Genomic DNA, 25,875 nt, shown 5'->3' on the forward strand with positions numbered 1-25,875 from the left:
TTATTAATTATTACAATAATTAATAAATATTAAATAAAATAAATTTTTTTTTTATCTTTTTTCTAACTACTAAACTTAATATTCCCGTCTCAATTTCTAAAAACAACGGCTATCTATATGTGTGTTGATTTTAATCAATTCCCCAACTTTTTACAAACGCACTTGTCACTACCATCCCAGTCACACATGCAACATCAAGCCATAGTAAATTACCAACAAATAAATGAAAAAATTCTCTAAGGTGAAAACATTAATAGAGTAAATTTTCTAAAATAAGGAAATCGATAAAGTAATAAAATGAGAATATTAGTCATTATTAAATTTATAATTTCTATCATTTATAAATTACAATATTTTAATTTAAGAACAAATCCAAATAAATTACTACTAAAAATTCTCAAAAAAATAAAAAAGAGTGCTATGCAAAGAAAAACTGAAAAAGTAAAAAAATCTTATACTCTACAGAATTTTATTTAGGTGGCTACTCCAATAAAGATTTAATGATTGTCATTATGCGAAGATATATTATTTTGACCATTAGATGATAGATTGTAGGACTTAATTTTATTTAAAGTAAAAGTGTTACCTTTATTTAAAATGTTACAAAATAAATAAGTTACAATTTTTAAATAAAAATCATCATGAAAAGATGTTTTTGGTATTTTTATGCGAGTAACTTTTATTGGTATCTAGCATAACCCATATCACTCTTCTATGAGTTCTATCATTATTATTATTGCAACCTCCACCACAGACCTAGTAATAAGATTATTACTACTATTGGGTCCTAATTCTCATTAGACATCATAAAGAGCTACTTTCACAAACTCGCCATATCATATATTAAAGTATTTAATGTACTCAAATATTACAGGCCAGGGTTACTGCATATGCACGGCATAACTAGTCAACAATATTAATTACACCCCATGTACAACTAACCATGTCTTTAAACAAAGAAGAAGAAGAATGAAAATATAGAAAATGAAACTAAAGGTCACATCACAAAACTATACTATATGAAAAACTAATTAAAATAGCTATAACTTAATTAAATAAATTTGTAACACATTAATTATGCTGGGGACCTGAGCCACCGCTAAGTCCCGGCCGTCCATCGCCAACAGGTCGCCGCCTTGCAGCCAAACTTGAATCCTAAACAAAATATAAAACTTCTTAATTAGTATTATAAAAAATATTGATATAAAACTTCTTAATTCGTATTATAAAAACATTGTCAAAAAAGATTTTTTTTATCGAAGATAGAAAGATTTAAATTCGTTATTTTTTATATGAGTATAGAAAGATTATACTATTTGAGTTATAATTCATTAAAAAAAATATTTCATTTTCTAAAAACACGTAAAATAAATGGAAATTTAATTTAATTTTTGGATTTTTTTTTCTGAAGACTATTTTGTTCGAACATTTAAAATTATACAAAGAATATGCATGATTCTCCTCTAATACTAACTTTCCATACTAAAACTTTAATGTAAAATTACTAATTAAGAAAAATAATAAGCATTTACTATGCCAACTTATCATATCATATGTTGATTCTAATTTTTGGAGATAAACTAAAAGATTTGGGCGTTGTAGGAAAATTAAAAAACAGGGTTAGAAAATTATATGCCCCAGTAATTAAAATAGAACAAGATTATAGTACATATTATTTGGACTGACAAATAGGAATATTAAAGGGTGAGATGGAAGATATCGTACAGTAGTAATGACATCTTGAGAAGTTGAAGAAGGTGGATCTTCATCTTGTTGGTAACTTGCCTTCATGTTGGTATCACACTCACAGATTTGTAGGGTTGAAATATCATCATCATCGCCAAGATCTGCATCTGAATGAGGTTTCAGATGAACATTTTTCTCCTCTTTTTTGTTGTTTTCAGCAGCAGTAGTAGTAGTCTCAAAACCAAGACACTTGAGAAGAGCATTGAGTGCTTCTTCAAGTAAATAGCAGGGGTTGTAAAGAGTGATTCTTCTCTTATTATCATCAGCTTCTTCTCTCTTCATTGAGGATGATGACATCTCCATTATTCTTCTGCTTCAGTTTTCTTATCTTAGTCTCTCAAATTTATTAAAATTTGTGCTTTTATAACTTTAATGCTCTCCTATATATATATATATATATATATATATATATATGCTTGTTCCTGGTGTGCCACCAACATATATGCTGCATTTGTTTATTTGATACGAAATATTGGGATAAGAACACATAAATACATATTTATATTTAGCAGATGTGATATAGGTATAAAGATATTAATAAAAAAGATATTTTATTTTTTTATTATCATTAATTTTTTTGTTATATTTTTTATATTTAGTTTATTATTAAATAAAATTAAAATACTAATTTTTATATATGTCTTTATTTTTTGTTTCTTGTCCTCGATATTTTGTTCTAAAAACCATTCGCATACATATATATTTGCTTTAATTAGGTTTCATTTCTTCAAATTTTGTAATTATTAAGGTCAAGATATATAAGTTCTAAAAGAATTATATATATATATATATATATATATATAAATTTTTATCACTTCTAATTTTGAGATTTTTGTGTTTGAAAAAAAAAATTTAGAATGCATCGATCAAATAATAGGTCCGGTATTGGATGTGATTTAGCATTAATATTGTGTTATATAATTATTATATTAGTCTTTAAATATGATTACGTAAATAATACATAATTGTTATTAAATTTTCAATATATTAGTTGGTTTTATTAATTTATTTTTCCACATATATTAATTATAGGGTAATGTTTGGGTCATTTTAATGGAGAGAGAGAGAGAGAGAATTTGATTTATGTTAATTGAAATGTAAGACAAAATGAAAAAAGAATAATGATTATCTAAATTTTTTATATGTTATATGAAATATATATATAAATATATATTATATTATACTGACTTTAAATTTAAGTACAATAATTGATTCTTGCAAAGTTGAATACAATATTCTTCTAACCATATATTCTTAGACTATGTAGAAATGGGTCAAACACTAGAAACCAAGGAGGTTCCATATGCATGACCTTATAGTAGTGCGCCCCTTGTGTGCAATTGCAAAACTACCATAACATCAAAGCATGATTCAAAACCTTTTGTTACACCATTTGTTTTCTTACAACTAAAATAGCTAATTTGTCACCGTTTATAAAATTTATTCTTATAAGATGTTGATGAGTTCTTAGTCAGCACGCCAGAATAATAAAAAAGATCACTTTAACTTATAGTAAAATAATGATATATAGATAAACAATTTGAAAAAAAAAAAAAGAGAATCTTTGGTAAGAAATAATTAATAAATTTATAAGGAAAAAGAAAAGCAATAGTAGGTGTATCTATCCACATTTCGCAGGTAGCAATCCAAAGTGTGAATTAAATGCATACTGCCATATAGAAAGAATTGAAGAGAGTTATAAAAGCTATGTTATTGTTACCTACTCCATTGAAGGATGAGTCAATGAGTCATCATGTTCTCCGTATTAACCTATAATACACGGGCACCGACACGTCGAAAAAAAAAATAAGGAGATAAAAAAAAAATTTTTATCAAATAAAATTTTCGTATTAAAGACACAAAACACGTCGACACATAAATTTTAAAATCTTATAAAATAAAGAGACACATATATATATATATAAAATATAAAATATTTTTTAGATAAATCGTAATAATATTTTGATATTTTATTAATATTAAATTATAATTTTTTTTAATTATTTTTAATATTTTATTTTAATTATATCAAGTATTTAAAATATTTTTTATTTTAATAAATAATAATATATACTATATCTAAATTTAATTAAAAATATATGTTAATAATAAGACTAGACACACTGACACGTGATGGTATTTAAATATGTTCAAGCATGTTTGGAAAAAATTTTTTTCTTTTTATTAAGATAAATCAAATTTTTTTCAAGTTTTCAAAATTTTTCAAAATCAAATCTTTTTCAAATCATATCTTTTCAATCAAATATTTTTCAAAATCAATTTCTTTTATTGAATAAAATTGGTTTCAATTATATACTATCTCTATTTTTTATTGGAAAGGATCAAATTACCCTTATACCTACTTTTATCTAAAACCCCAACCCTAATTTTTAACATCACTCCCATCTTACACTCTCCTCACACACACAGCGCCGCTTACACTCCCTCACAACACTCACTCCACTCAAGTGTACACACACACGCAGAAGCGGAGAAAGAAAAAAAAGAAGGAAAGAATTAGACACAACAGACACGTGTGTCCGACGAATGTCGATGAATATCACGTCTAAAATATATCTGACACGTAAATACGATAACAAAAAAAAAATAAGGAGATAAAAAATAAGGAAATAAAATTTTCGTATTAAATACACAAAACACGTCGACACATAAATTTTAAAATCTTATAAAATAAGGAGACACATATATATATATATAATATAAAATATTTTTTAGATAAATCGTAATAATATTTTGATATTTTATTAATATTAAATTATAATTTTTTTTAATTATTTTTAATATTTTATTTTAATTATATCAAGTATTTAAAATATTTTTTATTTTAATAAATAATAATATATACTATATCTAAATTTAATTAAAAATATATGTTAAGAATAAGACTAGACACACTGACACGTGATGGTATTTAAATATGTCCAAACATGTTTGGAAAAGAATTTTTTCTTTTTATTAAGATACGGTTAGACACAACAGACACGTGTGTCCAACGAATGTCGATGAATATCACGTCTAAAATATATCTGACACGTAAATACGATAACTCAACGAAATATCCGTACTTCATAGATATTAACTCATCATTCAGCGTTATCCTTTTGTCATTTTTTCACCCAGTCTCAGTTATTACTTCCTACTTATATTGTCATTCTCTCGGATGAACATTAATTAGCGTGCAAGTTTTGAAAGATTTCTTCTTTTGATTTTGTAGGAAAGTATTCAAACGCGCATATACGCTTCAACGAAAATTATTTTTAGTGACAAAGTTTTCATAAAAATAATATAATAATTATTATATATCTTATTTAATTTATATTTTTATAATAAATATATATTTATTTTTTATGTCTATTAAAATTTTTTTATTAATAATTATATAATTGTTGTTAATTTTTTTATAGAATATAAAATAATTAATGTCTAATTAAAAGTAATCTTTTAATAGTAGTATATTATATGAGGAGTAGTGGTTCCTCTAATTTTTTTTTATTTTGATTATTTGGTAAAATTCTGATCTTTATTATTTAATATTTTTCTTATATGTTTTTTTATTCTATTTAAAAAATATAAAGTAAAATATAATATTTTATTAAAAATTAAAAAGATAATTGAGAGAATGACAACATATGTTAGAGATTCAATTAATGTTTAAATTTAAATAAACATAATCATCTCACGAGAGTATGTTGGTTGAGATTAATTAATGAATGTTTAAATGCAAACAGAGAGCCAGTTGTTTCTGGTGATGCTAGTCAAGATAAAGTTATTGAAATTTCTAATAGAATTAATTAATAGGATATTTACTTGAGCATGTGGTATAAATTATAGGTCAATTCTATGGTGTTTATGAGTTGATACTTAAATTTTGTTTAATTTATTTTTTATAATAAATTTTAATTTTTTAAAAATTATTTATCTATCTTTTAAATTAAATATTAACGTTTAATCTTTTTTAGTAAATAGACATCATTTTTTAGGTATCATAACATTCATCTAAATTATAATAGATTACTAGTTAGTGTGTTATTAAATTCTGATAGAAGTTAAAATAGAAATTTGATTGAGTCAATTTTTTTAGTTGATATATACAATAAAATTTTTTCAATCAAACCAACAGAAGAGGAGAATGAAGTTAATTGATGCTGGACGAAATCTGGTATATATGAAGTTGGGTCAGGATACAAAATTGCTTATGAATTCTTTCATTCTTCTATGTCATTGAGGCCCCAGAACATATAGAACAACAGAGTCTGGAATAGCATTTGGGAATTTAAATTACCTCATAAAATTAAGGTTTTTCAATGGAAAAGTCTTCATGAAAAGCTTCCGGTGTTGCAACAAGTTCACAGTTGGTTCGCATCCACTCCTGCCACTTATCCAAGATGCATGTTGAAGGCTGAATCAAATTCTCATGTTTTGTTCCAATGCCCCTGTCTTCAATAATATGGAGGCTAAGTTTAATAACCCCTAACCTATGGATGAGAGAAGAAGAGACCTTTTTCAATTGGTGGCAACAAGTCTTATCCTGGTCAGCGGCTCAATTCGACGGTAGACAAAAGACCCTCCTCATAGCAGTGCTATGTTGGAGCACTTGAAAAGCAAGGAATCAGTGTGTTTTTTAGAAGGTAATAAGCCTGGCACCAGAGATAGTGAAAGAAGCTAGCAATTTAGTGCGTGAACTCATGAACCATATATGATAGATGCTGCTAATTTTCTTTACTCTTACTTTACTCTTTTCTAAACTCTTAATCTTTCAGTCACACACAGTTGATGATAAATAGAAATATCCAATTCTTTTATATTTCTTTATAAAAACACTTTTTATTTTATACTAATAAAATAACATTTATCTTAAATATATATATATATATATATATATATATATATATATATATATATATATATATATACTTATCATTCAAATGGTGTAATCTCTTTATTTTTATTTAAAAATTTTGAATTCGAATCTTATTTTCAATTTAAAAAAAAAAACTAAATATTTTTTATAAGTACTTGTTAAGTTCAATGATTTGACTTTATTCATCCTAAACTAGTTATTAGAAATTCTTTTCGTATTATATATATTAGCCGCAATTGCTTTTAGTATCTTCTAGAAATTGAAAGATAAAGGGAAAGTACGAGGAGCCAATGAAATATTTATACAATGTGTACAATGGAGGTTTATAGAGTATTAGAGATATAATCATTAGTGTTACATTTTTCCACCAGCTGAAACTTTTGGAAAGAGTGGTATCATGACATGGTATTAAAGCGCTAGATCCGAAAGGTCGGATGATTATTCTAAATAGTATAGGGGATGTTCATTTCATAACTCAATAGCCATTATACACATTCTACAAATAGTCCATTGTCTTCCTAGCGAAATCTAAAGATAAATTATTCTTATTATATACCGTCGAATGATTTATTCTTTATATTTTTACATATGAAATACTAAATCCTTAATCAGTACAATATATAGTTAAAATTTACATAAGAATGCATTTTTTAAGATAAAAACTGATGTTCAAGTAATTTTATACAAAATTAATAGTTAAAATGAAATAATATTTTAATTAAATTTATTAAATTATTTAATAATTTTATTTTATATTATGTGAATATCTGTCATTTTTAAACATGCATTAAATACAAATAAGATTAAATATGAGAATGTAAGTGATCCGACGATAAATTGACTATTTAGAATTTTATATTCAAATATTATATTTATATTTAAATAAAAAACATAAAAAAAGTTCATAAGTAAATTTATCATAGAAGATAATTTATCTTCCCGTGCGAAAAATATTCTCGGATAATCTTACTTTGTAATATTGTTAACATATGATGATAAATTTTTTTCTTCAAATATTTATATGTTAATTATATGCTCGTATAATATATTTTTTTGTAAGAATTTTAGGAGTCAATACTTTAAGTAGGAAAACATAAGTAAATAACTAATATTGACTTAAATATGTGATAAATGCATGAAAAATAATGGTTGATTAAATTTTTTTTTTTTTTTTGGAAATTTGCTTCTTGTTTTTGGGGGTCAAATTATCTTTCTCTTTTTGCTTGCCACTTTTTCTTAGGGCTGGATAATCAGGGCCAAGGGCCCTTATAATTAGTGTTCGATTAGATCGTTTATCATTTAATAATATGGGCCTGAATCTTAGATCCAATGGAAGACTAAAACATGACTCTGAACCCATTTCATGGTTTTGAACTTAATTCATACTTTCTAACCAAAAACAAAAAACCCTCATTCATACTTATGCATGAGCAACCCAAATATACGAAGAAAAAAAATTACTTTTAGAATTTATAAAAGACAAACTAAATGTAGTAAAAATATAATTTTATCCAAACCATAACAATATAATTTTATTATTTGTACTGTTATTATTTTTTATTTCACAAAATTTTGAAAAAATATATTTAAAATAAAAATAAAAACCAACAATATCCTACAATACTTTTGTATTATTTTCAAATTTGTTTTTTACCTTTATCACCCATATCTAAATCTTATTATTAGGAATTCAATTAATCTTTTTATTCAGAAAGATCACCACTAAAAACAAAAAATGAAAAAGAAATACTTAGACCAACTTAATATCGATTTATACATGTCAAAGTGCATTAAAGGGGAGCTCGAGTAAATAAATATAATTAAGGAATTAATTAATTAATTGTAAACACGGAACATAGTAGAGGCGTACGTATACACGTGGTGAGATTATGAAAAAGATGTTGGGTTAGGCCCAAAATGTAAAAATAGTGTTAATATATTGGTCCATGTTCAAAAGGCAATCGACTTTTTCATGGGCCCCTCAAACGAATGTCTGATGAATGCGACCACTAGGTTTATTTTTCTATAACAACAAAACATTATATTATTTGATTTGCATAGAGATCCAAGTTATATGGGGACGGGGAAAAGAAAGAAAAAAATTTAAAATATTTCACACACGTGGGGTTGGGAAAGTAGCTCTCTACCAAATCAACCACTTGCGTAAATGTCCAAAATTAGTGGGTTTTGATATTATTATTTGGTTTGGAATTGAAATTTGATAGTGTTAGGCAGATAGATATATGGATTGGATGGATGGGTACATGTTATATATGTAACTAAGAAAGTGTCTCTTTCTATGAACACCACAAATTTTCAAGGTTTGGGTTTGTGTTTGTTTTGTCCTCATGGTTGGAAGCACCATATATCAAACATTTATATCTTTTTTTATTATCCACTCGTTTTTTCATTTAAAAACACACACATACGTGGCTTTTATCATTTTCATATATAAAACCTTTTTGAAGAATTTTAACTCAAATTCTTATTACTTATTTTTCTAAATTCTAAATAAAAAATTGAATAATTTATCATTTAATGTTTTTAAAAGATAATATATATTTAAAATTTTGTTCATCTAATAATTAAGAAAATGAATTAAAGTTCTCTATCATAATCCTAAAATATAAAAAAACTGAGAATTTTCGTTTTCTTTAAACCGATAATTTTCATTTTCTTTTATGTAACTTTTTACTTATTTGACAATTTTATTTGTTATTAAAATTAATAATTAGTTTTGTCAATAAATAGTTTTAATTTTTACAAAAATACGAGATGGTCAAATATTTTGTGCAACTAAATTTAACCAATCATTGAGAAAAGAAAAATTCACCTATAAACCTCTCTTTCATTATCTTTTTCATCATTCTCTTTTTTTTCTATTTTTTTTTTGTTCTCTTTTTTGTATCTTGTTTAATATTTTTTGTCTCGTACACATAAATCACGGGAGTCACTCATATTTTATTATTTTTTCGTAAAACCAAGGTTGATGCTACGATTTTTGCTCAAAAGAAGAATTTGGTCACTACAAAATGTCAGTGCATGAATCGTGTAGTCATATGGATTTTATATAATTTTTTGAAAACTCGTAGTAAACCTGCGATTTATATAAAAAACGAGAGGATAAAAATATTGTCCTTTTCTATTTAGGACAATCTGATAGTTTTCACACTCAATCAGTTTATTTAAGTAATTTATCTTAAAATAATTTTTAAATTATGCAACAAAATTGTTGAGTTATGTGTAAAAAAATTTATGTTATATCAATAAATTTATGTACTATGTGTAAGTATGTCTGTGTTATAACAATAAAAAAAAAAATACAAAAAAAAGAGTAAGTGATACACATACACATTAGATTTTACTGAGTTTATACTAATTTAATTAAATAAATTACAAAAATATTTGTTAGTATCACAATAATTTTTAATCATATACTTATCCCAGAAAGGAATGTTTCAATTTTTTTTTTATTTAAGAAATACTTAAACTTTAGCAATTCTCTTGCATTGTACTAGAGTTTATTAGAAAAGTTAGTGAATTAGAAGATTACATTTTTGAAAGTTTGTTAACAGCTGCATGCAATGTGTGATGTATATAAATTGCTTGTGAATTATAATGAGAATATTTTTTTCTGTTATTTTTTGTATCTTCCTTTTATTTTTTTTGATTTTTTTTTGTTTATTCTCTCTAATTTTGCTTTTCTCTGCTCTTTTACTCATTCAATAAAGATTGACGAGAGTTCATATCTTTTATGTCGTGCATTTTTATATGATACGGTGAACGTGGAGAAGAGATAAGTACTCCGATTAACGAGACTGAGAGCAGAAGATCTGAATCCAGCAATAACAGGGATTTATTGACATTTATCCTTCCTTTTCTATTCATTTTCTTTAGTCCTTTCTTTCTCTATCAATTTTTCTTTTTTTGAACACTCTGTTCAGTAATAATGGTAGATCAATCTGTGGCTTCAACCAATTTAATGGATGCTCAGTAAATTACAAACTTCTTGAGCCAAATTTCTTCTATTCAGGCTCACATTGGCAAAAGCTCGATTAGTTCCATGCAAGATCCAGCAATCACTTTCTTCATTCATCCAAGTGAAAGTCCTGGTAAACCTCTAATTTCGACTATTTTGAATGCCAACAACTATAGCTCATGGAGTAGAGCAATGCTATTGGCTCTTAAATCGAAGAACAAATTGAAGTTCATCGAGGGATCAACCACAAAAGTAAATGAAGATGATACACTCTTCGAAGCGTGGGAGAGATACAATACCTATTTAGTTTCTTGGATAAACCTGTCACTTAGTCCAGAAACTGAAAGCGTCATATGGAACAATGTAGCTTTTGATCTTTGGAAGGATTTAAAACATAGGTACTATCAAAGAGATAAATTTAGAGTGACTGGATTACAAGAAGAATTATTTCAATTGAGGCATGGGGATGCGAGCATCACAACTTATTATACCAAATTGAAATCAATTTGGGAGGACCTGAGTAATTTTCGACCAATTACAAGTTACAATTCTTGCACTCAGGTATGTACATGTGGACTCAGAATAACGAGAGAATACAGAAGTGAAGATTACACAACTCGATTCTTTAGAGGTCTTAATGATCAGTACGCAAGCGTTAGATCACAACTCATGTTGATGAATCCTATGCCTGACATCAACACTGCCTTCTCCATGTTAACTCAGCAAAAAAGACAGTTCAATGACATGTAATAATCGAATTTTTTTTAATAAAGCAAATTCAGCTGATTCAGAAGGACCAGCACATATGTCAAGGCATGATTGATATAAATAAAGGGAGAAACAGGAAAAGAGGAAGGTCTCAAGCTACAGGAAGAGGACGAGGAAGAATACAATGTACGTTTTGTGATAGCCAGGGCCAAACCATTGACACATGCTACAAGAAGCATGGTTTGCCACCACACTTGAGGCAAAGGCAATTCAGCAACATTAATCACATTGCTATTGAGACACCAAGTGAAAAGAGAACTGATGATCCTAGCACTAACAACCCTAGCAATTGTCTTCAAGAAGCTCATGATTCTTCACCATTTAACCTAGCTTCTCAGCAAAAGGAAGCTATTATAATGATTCTCAAAGGACAAGAGGTTCAACAACATCCCAAATCACAAACTAGGTTCAATATTCTCCAAACACCACTCCTTCAAACCAAGGTAAAGTCATCATTTTAAAATATAGTAGCAATATTTCATTCTTTGTCGCTGCAAAATCATCTCGATGGGTCATAGACACTGGGACTATAGATTATGTAACTTTTGATTTGAGTGACTTTTAATATTATCACCAAATCAATCTTATAGTTGTTAAAATGTCTAATGGAAGCTACACAATTAGTAGCATTGTTGGCACAATTAGGTTTTCTAACCAACTATTTCTCTCAAATGTGCTGTTTATTCCAAGTGTTGACTTCAAATTAATTTCGATTTCAAAATTAACTAACGGACTAAAGTGCCAAATGCTTATAAATGATACCATTTGTGAGATACAAGACTGAGTTTCTTTAAAGAGGATTGGAGTAGCTAAGTGTGCAGATGGACTCTATACAATGGATAATCAAGTTTTTAACTCACACAATCCTCATCATATATATGACACACACAAATCATTAATCACTTTTCCTGCAGCTGTCACAACAAATGGCACCCACACTCAAATTAGCAATGCATTATCTAATGAAGTGAATGCACTTTGTCATTTTCGATTAGGTCATGTACCTCTAAATAGATTGCAAATAATGCATAAAATACATCCCTTTATCGATTATAATGAAGGAATAAATTCATGTCATTTTTGTCACTTAGCTAAACAAAAGAGATTACCTTTTTCTTATAGCACTTCAAAATCAAGTAACTGTTTTGACATGTTATATCTTGACATTTGGAGTCTCATATCCATTCTTTCAATTCATGGTTATAAATACTTTTTAACAATTGTTGTTGATAAGAGTAAATACACTTGGGTACACTACACAAAAGCCAAATCTAAAACTTCTTAAATTATAAAAAATTTTGTCAAATTTGTACAAACTAAAAAATTACGTTTTTAAAAGTTTGTTACGCAGCAACATGCACTATGTGATGTATATAAATTACTTGTGAATTATAATAAAAACGAGTTCTGTTATTTTTTGTACCTTTCTTTTATCTTTTCTAATTTTTCTATTTTATTCCTTCTTTCTAATTTTGTTCTTTTTTTACTCTTTTACTCATTTAATAGAAATTAATAAGAATTTATATCTTTTTTGTCATACAATTTTATATAAAGTGTAATTTTTTATTCTTAAATAAATTTTTTTATATTTTATATTTTATTTATAAAATAAATAATAAAAAATTATATTTTATTATTTAAAATAAAATTTAAAATTTAAAAAATCTAAATCAAAGTGTTTGACTACAGTATGTATATTATGCGTATTGGATATTAGATAATAAGAGTGGAGAGTGAATTATTCTATTATAGAGGATAATAGCATCTTCCAATTATAGGAAGAAATCTTTAAAGATTTCTATGTAATTAGAAGAGGATTCCCTCTTAATTTGGGAAAAATCCTTCACCGTAAGTCTCTTTAAAATAAAAAATATTATTTGTATATAAAATTAGTTATTAAATTAATTAATATATATAAATATATATTATTTAACTTATTTTTAATATATATTTTAAATTTTAATATATATTTTATATATTTATAATTAGGACTGACAATTTATACCTTATTTGTGGGTATCTAACTTAAATCAATTTATTCAGGTAGGATTATATATCTAATCCGCTACAGGTAAAGTACAGATTCAAGGTATATCCTATTTTATTTTATCTGTACTCCTAATATATTAATATATATGTAAAAATTATGTATACAGTGAAAAAAGTGAATGTTATAAAAACTAGTGAATGTTATAAATCCACAATTTTTCTCTTATAAAAACTTAAAATAATCACTAAACTAGTTGATGATTATATTATTTGTAATTTTATGTTAAATTCTTTTAAGATTTTATTACTTTTTATTTTAATTTGAACTTAGTTTTTTATTTTCTATTTTATTAATATTATGAAATTTAGAATAGTTGAATTTTATATTTGCTTGAAATTTTTTTTTGTAAATAAAGTCAAATAGGATAGAATTTAGAATTTTAAAGTGCGGATAGGATTAGGGTTGAAAAATTCTCAATCTGTAAATAAAATAGGATAAAATTTAAAAAAAAAAATTCAACCTACAAATAAAATAAAATTAAAGTAGAATTCAAATTCTATCATATCCTATTCATTACGAGCCTACTTATGACTATTTCAGTAACTAATTTTTAAAATAAACCTAACATGATTACTTTAAAATTATCCTATCTCATATATATGGTTGGGATGTAATTCACTATTACAATAAGAATCCTCTTTTATTGTCCACAAATACAAATATACGAAAGAGACTTGTTTTAATATATTACTATAGGAGTAATTTAATTATATTTATTTTTTTAAATAATTATTTATCAATAATTGTAAAAAAGAATCTTAATATGATAATAAGTAATTAAATATATTTATAAAATATTTTTATACTATTAATATATCAAAAAACAATTTTTATATGAGATAGCGGACGGTTTCTTTTGGTAATTTGTTTCATTTTCTTTGTGAGTTGTTTGGCCATGATAAGTAACTTTCTAAACATTGTGTTGGATGATGTTTACTCTCTAAACCTCTTTATAGAGTGCATTTCGTGAATTAAATAATAAATAAATAAATAAATTGTGGTGCTGTTAATTGAATGTTACCAAGTTGCTGTTAGAACAACTAAAGGAGACAATAAATGCATAATATTACCTATCGGTAATGTTCGGTAACGTTAGGGATTAGAGAGACAAAAAAAATCAAAATTTATTTTATTTAATATTTTTAATTGTTATAATAATTAATAAATATTAAATAAAATAAATTTTAGTTATTTTTATTAATTTTTAGTTATTAAATATTTTTAATTGATATTTACTGTCTTTTGTCTTCTCTTTCTTTTTTGCTTTTCCCTTTTCTTGGTTAACGAGTGTGATGAGGAAATTAACAAATGCTTAATTAAGACAAATTTGGATTAAAAAATATGAAGATTACAACATGATCTTGACGTGATATCAGAGAAGAATTCAGTTATTCAAAATTAATTTGCATTTTTCTGAACCACAATTTGTTGAAATAAAGCACATCATAAATAATTTACATCAAATGAAAATTTTTCATATTCACTTCACAAAAGTCATTATAGTAAGATCCCAAATAAGACATTATGATAGGGCACCATAATAACATATACATATATAGAGGTAGATCTTTAACCTTTTGACCAGTATAATTCAGCCATCAATAAAAGGACAATGCATGATTTAAATTTTCATAGAAAAATCAAATATATTTGTTTGAATAAATTATTGATAATTGTTTTAGAAGAGAACAGTAAAACTTGATACGTACTTTAAATATTTGTAATATGAAAAGTTTAAATATTATTTAATAATTATTAATTTATATTTTTAAATATTAAAATGTTTAATTTAATTTTATATATTTTGATTTTATTTATTTAGTTATTAGATTAAACGTTATAGTAGTAGATTTACAATTTTTTTATTTTAATCTAATAAAAAAATTATAAATATCTTTTAAATTATTGTAGTAATTATAAAAAGATTAGAGAAAAAAAAAATCTTTTGTAGTTTTATAATAAAATTATAGTATAAACAAGTGAAGTTAAATAAGTTCATTCTTCACTTATTGTATCAAAAAATTAGTTAAATTATTAAATAATTTTTTTATTTAATTTTTAAACTATATATGAACAAATTAAATTAAATTATTTGTTTTTTTTGTTATATCAAAAAATTAAATAAAAAATAAAATAATTTTATTTGTATTTAATTTTAATCTATTATTATTATTATTATTTCGTATCAAGAACATGCATAATAAGATAGGGAAAAAATGTATCCTTACACCGAACTGATAATTCGTGCATGAGTTACTAAGAATGACCCCACCTTATATTCAACTACAGAATCGTCAATAATTACAATAATTTAGGATCAAACTCTTTACTCTTCGAAAGAAATTGGTAAAATGAAATTAAATGACAATTTAATTTTGATTAAAGAGTTTAATTTTTATGCATTTACAATATATATACAGTTGTGTAACTACATTATTCTTTTGAACGATCATTCACGCAGATAATATAAAAGAATTATTTTTATTAATGTGGTATTATGTAATTAAATACAGTATATATAAAATTATTTTACTCTAACAGTACATTAAAATTAAATCTTTAATTAAAATAATAAAATTCACGTACAATAAAATTATAAATTTAATAATAATAATTTTTTTTTCAATTTACTAATTTACTTATTTTAGAGAATTTTGTCATAATTATATTTGTATTTAAATTATTAAAAATTATATTGCATATAATTAATAGTTGTACTCACATTATCATGGAAGACATTTATTTTGGCTGCAACGATCTCTCTTAGGATTTATTTAACAAATGTACAATCCAGCAATTTCGTCTTAAAAATCTTAAAATATGAGACTATTATCCATAAATAATTGTTATAGTGTCTAAAAATATTTGTCAAACTTATAAAAAAAATTAAAATTAAATATTTAATTTTAAAAGAAAAGTTTTAGGTGCAAACACCACTGTATTCTTTCCGCCTTATTCTTCAAAAATGCTGACCTTGATTTGGGGGGGCCTTAAACGGTGGATATAGCTTCTCATGCTAAAACTTACTCTATAAATTATAAATTTATAATCTTCTATTTCATTTATTTATTTTTCTAACTATATTGGGCACCCGAGAGTTCCTTTATGGGTACAGCTTTCAAGGGATGAATGATTTCGATCGTGATATTTTTTGTGTCTACATTATACAATGTGACTCAAAAGTCTCAACTTCTCAAAGTGGGGGCACTACCACTAATTGCACAGCATGACAAGACTTGCAGTTGCAACGATCAATATATATATATATATATATATATATATATATATATATATATATATATAATTGGAAAATTTTCAAATACTTTTAAAATATCGATAGTAATTTTAATTATTAATTAATTAATTAATATATTATATATTTTGTTTTACCGATTTTTAACAAATTGATGGTGATTCGTTTCTAATGGTTTGAAAATAAAATTTACTGATCATTCGCAGGTACCAATTTTTCTATAAATGTATCAAAGATTCTCGAATTAGACGAGCATTATTAAAAAAAAATGAGCTCAAAAGGTGTAAAAGATTGAAAAAATGTAAAATAAAGATTTCAAAAAGTAAAATTGACAGAAATCGAAATGGTTTATATTGAATTTTAAATAAAACAAATAAAATGTCTCCGATCAAGTCAAAGGACTTTTGACATGAAAAGTAAAAGTACGGAAATGTAAATTTGACAATGAAATTAAAATATGCTCTGAAAATAAATCAAACGATAAAATAGAACATTTGCAGAAATTGTAAACTTGAAAAGTAAAGACAATGGAAGAAATTCTACAGAATCAAACTCGAATGCAGACTCAGAAATTTGTTGGAGATGTGAGTGCGTTTGAGTGTTATTTATAGTCCTCTTTCCATAACTGATCATTAAAGAATTCGTGCCCCTTTGTGTACGGAGATTAAGGTAACCGTTCCCGCTCTTTTATCTAAGAGTATTACCATCAAAATTCTTAAAGCTGCATTTGTTTCTAAGAACATGACAGGATAAGACACTGAGAACATGACAGGATAAGACATTGATGAACAGAGATAAAATTTTGTGTTCTTATACTCTTTTTGGTGATTAACTAGAACAAATTATGAAAATATAATTTATTCTTTTTTTTCATTCAAAAAAATAGAAATGAAAAATATAATGATAAAAAAATATAATTATGAAAAATTAATAAAAATAATAAAAAAAGAATGAAAAATAAGTTGTGTTCTTTGTTAGTGTCTCTGTGTCTTTTGGGTCAGGATGGATACAAAATACACTAATTTAGTGTCTCTGGACACACTGTCTTTGTCCATATCTCCTCTGCCAAACATGATTTTATGTCTCTGTGTCCATGTCTCAGTGTCCTATCTCTGTAACCAAACGCAGCCTAAAAAAGGCCTTCGATCCCCTCCATTCGTGTAACTGCTCGATTCTCCATTTGAGTAACTGCTCGACTTACCAAAGTATCGAAATCGAATCTATTGCCAAATAATTTCCATTTAAAACTTGCACGTATATCTCTTTTAGTCTCTGCTTCCATCTCGACACTTTACCAACTCTTCGAATCGGTTTAATCTTTCGCAAATAATTATTTCAACTAATAATTTTTTATAACTTAAGTTAAATATTAAAATTACTTAAATACTAATATTTTTAAAATACTCAAATTTTTTTATAGAATATATTCCTTTTTATATGCATCATTTTTGAGAATTTTTATTTTAATACTACGATAGTTTAAAATAATTTATATATTTATTCAATTATATTTTTAAATAATTATCAAAGTTTGAATGTAAACAAAATTTTTTTAACATAATAATATATAATTAGATATATTGTAAAGTTTTTTATATTAAAAAGGCTGTACTAAAATTAAATTATTTTTTAATAAATGTAAAAAGTAAAAAGATATTTTTTTTCAAATATTACTGAACATGCTAAAATATTTTACTAAATAGTTAAAAAATATTATTTATGTTTTCAACTCACTTAGCTTTAATTTTTCTTTTATGTTTAAATTAATCATTCTTTTATTATTAAATAAATTGTGAGACTTAATCAATTTAAATGTTGTATTTTATTTCATGATAGAACTATATATACAGTGAATTAACTTGATAAAAAAAAAACGATTGTAAACTAAATTAGGTTGATTTAGTAGTGAGTTTATTAGTTTTAAATGATGAATGAATTTTTATTGTATCGAAATAAGAGATATAAAAAAAATGATTGCATGAACCAAAACGTTTATTATTAATATTCTTATTTCTTATTATATTCCTTTTTGTGTTTCTAAACTCAGCTCCTCCCTTGTTGTAGGTTAATCTTAATGCTTATGCTTTAAAGAAAATCAAATTATAACTGAGATGTTATCGTCAAATTAATTCCATGCCTAATAATTAGGTTCACTACAGATTATTAGAGAAGTTTGAAATTGCATGCTGCACGTTGAAATTAAATAAAAGTACAGATAAACTCTCTTTTTTAAAATATATACTCAGATTCGATTCGGTTCTACATTTTTAATCAAATCATCATCTTTCTCCACAAATTTTTTAGACGTAATATTTTTATTAAAACTATATTAGATATATATTAAATTAATTATTAATATAAAATATATATTAAAAATAAATTAAATAATATATATTTATATAAAATACATAATAATTATTTTTAATAATTAATTTTAATATATAAATAATATTTTTGATTTACACTAACAATATATATATATATATATAATAACTACTAAATCAGATATTAATAAAATAAAAAATAAATTAAATAATATATTTATTTATATATAAATATATAAAAATTAATTTAATAATTAAATTTTAATATGCACATACTTTTTTTATTATACTAATTTTGGTCATTTTTCTATTCTCGTCCTATTTTTTTAAAATGATACTAGGTATACAAGTTTTTTTATAATTAAGTCCAATTAAATTAGTACAAAATCTAACAGAAAAAATGCGCGCATACGTCACTATTCCTTCTTTTTGCATTTCTTGTAGTACATAAATTTTATAAAAATTTATTGATATAGTGCATAAGTTTTCGAAGCATAATTAATACACAAAATTTTGCACATAATACAAATTTATCGATATAGCATATAAATTTTTACGCATGGAACATATTTTTATACATAACACACAAATTTTTACACATAACACAAATTTTTACTGTGAATATATTTTGTTTGTTGGGTAAATTAATATTCTGGATATGTAGTCTTTCAAAAATTTTGATATTATACATAAAAAATTATATGTTATGTAACAAAATTTTTGTGTTGCTCACAAAAATTTATGTGTTATGCGTACTTTATTAATTAAATGTCAATGTTAAAAATTTGTGCTATATACTAAAATTTGTGTGTTGTTTATTAAAATTTACTTGTTATAAATCAAACTTTTTGTATTCTAATTTTCTGAATATTTATAAGAAAAGAAGAAGATGAAGACGATGAGAACCATGATAATGATAATAAAAGAGGATGAAAAGGAAAAAAAAATTAAACAACAACAACATCAAAAAGAAGAAAGACAGTGGTGACAAACACGACAATGAAGACAGCGACGACAACAATAATGAAACAATGATGTTGAAGAAGGAAAAAAGAAAAAAAAAATGTAAAAAAGGACGAAGAAGCAATGATTATTAAAAAAAAAGAAGTGGTGTGCAAATAAATTTTTATTTTTAAATAATTTAATTAAATTTAGTTATTCAAAAAATTTGGACACTTAGTATTTTTGTTTCTTTTTAATACTTATCTGAAAATGGTTGCGGTGGTGAAGTAATTAAGTTTTAACTTTATAAGCTACCCCCAACTAATTAATCTTATACTTTTAATAAGATAAAAAATTATGAGTTATGGTATGTGTACACTAAAATTAATCATCAGTATAAAATATATGTTATAATATAAATATATATTAAAAATAAATTAAATTATATATATATTTATATACCAATATATTAATAACTAATTTTAGTGGTTAATTTTAGTTTATAAATAATATTTTTAAAAAATCATATATAGTATAGAACTATATCATGAATAAATCCAAAAAATACTGCTTGATTAAAAAGATGATTGTGTCCTGCGTACTCCCAAAGAACTAATCACGTTGACAAGGTTGGTTGGCTGGTGCTCTCTCATCAATCACAACTTAATTGGAATTTCGCCTCTTGTGTTTGCTTCTTCACCTTATTTTGGTGGGTGTTCCTTATTATATGCAATATCAACAAAGAAATTGAAATTACTCGATTTTAATTTGATTAGATTAATAGTGAGAATAAAAAATGATAATGACATTTGTATTTTGATAATACTATTTATTTTTTTATAAATTTATACTAATATATAATAAAAAAATAATGTAATAAAGAGTGTTATTATCATAAATAAGAATAAAATTATTATTTTTCTAACAAAAATAGTAATATTTTAATAAAATTACTACTTAAATTTATTAAGCCAGGGTGGTAATAATAGATAAATTAAGGTGTAATATCAATAATAAAATTTGATCATATTAAATAAGATTTGTTATGAATTAAATCACCCATTATATATCTCTATATCGTATATCATATCTTTAATAATAAACATTATTTACACATAATCTTTTGACCACCTTATTTATAAAAAATTTATTTGTATATTAAAATCAGCTACTAAAATCAGTCATTAATTTATTTGTGTATAAATATATGTGTAGTTTAATTTATTTTCAATATGTATTTATATTTTAACATATATTTTATACTAATAACTGATTTTGATGACTAATTTTAGTGTACACATAGCATAATTTTTTTATTTATAATTTTTCATCTTTTTTTTTATTTCTCGCTACTTGTATATCTTTCATACGATGATACTCTATACGTTACTTCAATTTTTTTCCCTTATATTATCATTAGATCACGCTAAATTCATACTCAAATAAGTTTTAAAAGTATATTTTTATTGCATATAAATCTAAACACATTTTTGTCATTTTAACCAACCCTCTTAAATTCTCTAATTTACACATCATTTTCAATTTTTTTATTATTTTTAATAATACACTCGAAATACTTAAATCGTCTTACTTTTAGTGTGATAATTTTTTTTTAAATTTTCATTTATATATTTTAGAGTAAAATATACTTTTTATCTTTAACATTTTCAAAAATTTTGAAAATTATCTCTAACATTTAATTTGATTCAGTTTTATCCATAGCGTTTGAAATAGTTTTAATTTTATCCCTAATATCAAATTTTTACCAGTCAACAGTTAGTCAATTTTTTTTCCAATAAAAAACTCTAATCCCAAATGCCTCCACAATCTCCATCACTCTAGCCTTCACTCACACTCTCTCACCATCACTTTCATCACTACTGCCTTCTCTCCTACAGATTTCACGCCACCTATATGCCGCACTATCCCACCCCTTTGGTTCGCCCTCCCCTCTATCTCCGATTTGCCCCTCCACCTATGCCTTTAGTCCGCACTCCCCTTCTTCCTCTCTCCTTCATCCGAATCTAAAGTTGAATCCAAATCGGAATTGGAGCTCTTGTTGCTGCTATACCTCCTCCGCGACTTCCTATTCCTCCTATGCGACTTCTTGTCTTCTGAATCTGAACTATCTTGTTGTGATTTCCTCTTCAGATTGCTTATGTGCTTTCTCGTCGTTTTTTAGTCTAATTTCGAATCTTTCCGCACTTTTCGGGAATCTCTCTTCGACGTTGACGGAGAATCGTCTTCTTTGTCTCTCTCTAAGCTTCATAGCTTAGCTTCTTCGTCGGCAAAGCACCTCCATCCGTTGGTGTTTTTCGAAAACATTGTTTCTATTTCTGTTGCTCCGAGCTTCTGGCATCATAGTGAGTTGAGTCAAGAACGAGTTTAGCTATAGTGAGTTGATGACTTGGAATTAAAAAGTTTGATGCAGGAGAGTACATGTGGTAATGGTGGGTGGGATGACGGTGGCGGTGGTAGTGGTTGTTGTGGTGGTGGTGATGAGATGAAGAGTTGGAGGGGTTGAAAATAGTTACAGTTAGACGAGAGAAGGTTAAAATTGGAAAAACAAAATGTAACTAACTGTTGACTGGTAAATAGAGATAAAATTGAAAGTATTTCAAACATTAGGCTGCATTTATTTTTGTGGTCAAGACGGAACATGACACTGAGATAGAGACAATAGAAAAGAGACACTAAAAATTATTCTTTGTGTATTATGTTTCGATACACATGAATAAGACTAAAATATAATGTAAAATGACTAAAATAGACATATCTCTCGTACCCTCCTCTATTTTCCTCTGTCTTTCACTTTTTTCTTGCTGCCTAATCCTTTCCCAGTTGCTGAAGGATGCTGGAGGAATGATACCTGTTATACCTGCTAAACTCTGCTTTTACCAATTCAGTCTTTTTTGTCCAACTCAACATTAAAAACTTTCTAGGAATAATTTATTTTGCATTTTTTTAATTTTTTACTTTCTTGCTTCTGAATTTTTTACTATGTAAATTGGGAGATTCAATAGATGCTGAATTTGGTATTTTTATCCCAATTGAAAATAGAAGAAGAACACGATGAAAGAAGAAGAATACAAAGATAGAGAAAGAGCAGGAAGAAGAGAGTATCTATCTATACTTTATGGGTATACCTCTCTTTGAGAACCTCTCCGAAAACGACGATGCAGAAAAGAAGTTTAAATTAGGGTTTTAAAAAAAGAGTAACTATCTATGGACAAAAAAGAAAAAAAAATCATTAAAAATCTATATCCATCCTCCTAAATCTCGTATCCATTATTGTCATTCGTTTAAGAGTGGACACAGAAATAAAGAAAACTATTCTGGAGATACTGTGTCTAGTGTCCATGTCTCTCTATTCAAACGCTTTTTAGATATTTATTACTCAAGTCTTTGTGTCTTGTCCACAAAAATAAATACAGCTTTAGGGACAAAATTAAATCAAATTAAATGTTAGAGATCATTTTAAAAAATTTTAAAAGTATTAAAAACAAAAAGCATAATTTACCTTAATATTTATTACTTCTTTTCATGTTGAACTTACATTTCATATATCTATGTTATTGCAGTTTATGAACAAATCATACATTCTCAAAAAAAAATTCTACAAATCTAACCTTTAAGTTAAATATTTTATTGTTTTTATGAGAGAATCAACAATGTCATTAGCAAAAAATATGTATCATAGTACGAATTCTTCATAAGCATCTCTAAAATTAAAATAAAAAATGAGTTTAGAAATAATCCTTGATACATGTTGTTATGCGAATTTTTAGTAAATTTGGATTGGTTCAATATCTAGTGATCTGGAAATGAAACCTACTCTTCTTTAAGAATTTTAGTTTTTAATTGTGCATCAAAAACTCTTATTGAAATAGTGACGAAAAGAAAGAACCTAGAAATAAAAGATAAAAACTACAAGGTTTAGAATGGAAAAGGTGTAAAAGAAGCAAAGTAAATGACTAAATTTAAAGAATGCAATAAATTGCCTTTTACATGATCAAAAGATTTTAAAATTCGAATAGATTGAAATAAAAGAAAAGAAAGAAAAAGACTTTGTAGAGAAAATAAAGTGCTGAAAAGGAAATTTGCAAGAGGAATAAAAATGAAACTAAAGACTGTAAATGAAATCCTACAAAAAAAAAAAAAAAGAATTTTGAGCAAGATCAGAAAATCTCTAGAAATGTAATATTGCGAGAACTTTTTCTAAAATTGAATTCCAACTCTTATTCCTTTTAATTTATGTCTATTTTATAGTCATTTTCAACTAATCATAATTCCTTCATGTACTCCACATATAAGGAAATCAAACATAACTATTTCCGCTACAACAACAATGTGATAACTGTCTTCAACTATCACAACTAATCTTCCCGTCACTTTGCTCACGGATCCTCATTTTTTATATGTATCTTCGATCAATCTAATTTTCTTATTAATAATTTTTTTCGATCACCTTAAGCACTTTCTCAATATAAATCAAACAAATATCTTCGATTTATTCATAATTAAATTTAAATTATTTTTAGTCAACACATATAATTCTAACCAACAAAAAAATTCTTATGTGGCACAACTTTAAGTTGTAATAATCACTTTATAATTAATTAGAAGGGAAGTTATTAAGGAAATCACGCTTAAAAAGTCAATAATTAATAACAAGGAGTATGTGAATAAACAAAATGGGGCAATAGTCGTCCCATCTTATCTATTATGACGACAAATTATTCTATACATTACACAGCAAGATCTATAATCTACAAAATTAATTGTTATTAGTTTATGCTAGTATAAGTCCAAAACCTAATCCCGTTGCAGACATTTTGAAAAATGTATACAAAACGGGTATTGTCCTAATCCGAATGATTTGATGGATTCTGGTAGAAATCAAAGTTTCGGCAAAATTAAAATGAGGTAGGATTAAAGTACCGTGTGGTGAATTGCTACTATAATATCATGAAGACATCATCATATCATACTATCCCTGCTTTGACAAACCTAACTACTTTTAATTTTAATTTTAATGTTTTCTATTTGATTGAGGACCAGTCAAATGTGTTGTCATCGATCATTTGTGAAAGAAAAACAGCAAGAAATTCCAAAGTTTGGTGCAATAAAATCAAATATAATTTATACGGATCAATCCATCATATTTTCTCTAATTATTTATGGGATAAATTATTTTTTTTGTTTCTATTATTTTGAGTCAAAATTAAAATTGATCCGAATCTTTTTTTTTAATTAATATTGATCCCAATTGAAATCTATAGTTCGAAATCTAAATGAAATGAAAAATCACGTGCCAACCCAAACTCACACGATAATCTCCCTCCACGAATTTCTCTAAACAAACACAACGGATCACTAAAACATAGTTACTAAATAATTAGGTTAATTTCCTCAATAGTTTGGAGGGTATCAATAACCATCTATAAATACAACAACTTTATAAATACAAAAAGATCTAAAAAATAAAAGGTACACAATTCACTCTAAATATCATCTTTATTATTATCTTACACTCCCTTTAACTTGGGCGTTGGAATGTCTTTGCAAGTACTCACTACCGCTATTCTTGGAAGAGCCAATGTATACTTCATCTCATTCAATGAGGAGCGAGTTCAAGCGTTGAATATAACAAGCTATACCTTAAAATCAACTAACATTTGGCGCCCACCGTGGGGCCGAATATACTTAACCCCACTATTATTTTTCTGTCCGATTGTTTACCCTCTTTTGCAAGAAATAATCTATGGCAGATGAACCAAGCAACCCCCTTCCTCCCCCCCCCCCCCACTCAAGCTGAACTATTTGGCCATCAATGAATCCCTACGAGTAGGGAACAAAAAAATGACCGACTTATTACGTCAGAAGCAAAACAGCCAAAGTAAGGGATGATAACATAAGAACACTGAGAAT

The 25,875-nt window shown here is 25.6% G+C and overlaps 1 protein-coding gene across 1 annotated transcript; it reads right to left on the bottom strand.

Moving 5' to 3' along the window:
* Nucleotides 1-818: 818 nt before the first annotated feature.
* LOC112712509 (uncharacterized) lies at nt 819-2,217 on the bottom strand. The gene is made up of 2 exons (XM_025765412.3): nt 1,726-2,217; nt 819-1,155 (listed from the first exon to the last, which is right to left on the bottom strand). The coding sequence occupies exons 1-2, from the start codon at nt 2,047-2,049 to the stop codon at nt 1,072-1,074; spliced, it is 408 nt and encodes a 135-aa protein (XP_025621197.1). The 5' UTR covers nt 2,050-2,217; the 3' UTR covers nt 819-1,071.
* Between the last annotated feature and the right edge of the window lie 23,658 nt (nt 2,218-25,875).

This window comes from Arachis hypogaea, chromosome 9 (genome assembly GCF_003086295.3).
Source record: "Arachis hypogaea cultivar Tifrunner chromosome 9, arahy.Tifrunner.gnm2.J5K5, whole genome shotgun sequence".
In the NCBI taxonomy this organism is placed as follows: Eukaryota; Viridiplantae; Streptophyta; class Magnoliopsida; order Fabales; family Fabaceae; genus Arachis; species Arachis hypogaea.

Bases quoted from the DNA above. Each gene is read 5' to 3' on its own strand.
- LOC112712509 (XM_025765412.3), bottom strand. From the start codon at position 2,049: ATGGAGATGTCATCATCCTCAATGAAGAGAGAAGAAGCTGATGATAAT. The intron at 1,156-1,725 runs GTACGATATCTT...TATTTTGTTTAG, and splicing joins CTCAAGATGTCATTACTACT to GATTCAAGTTTGGCTGCAAG.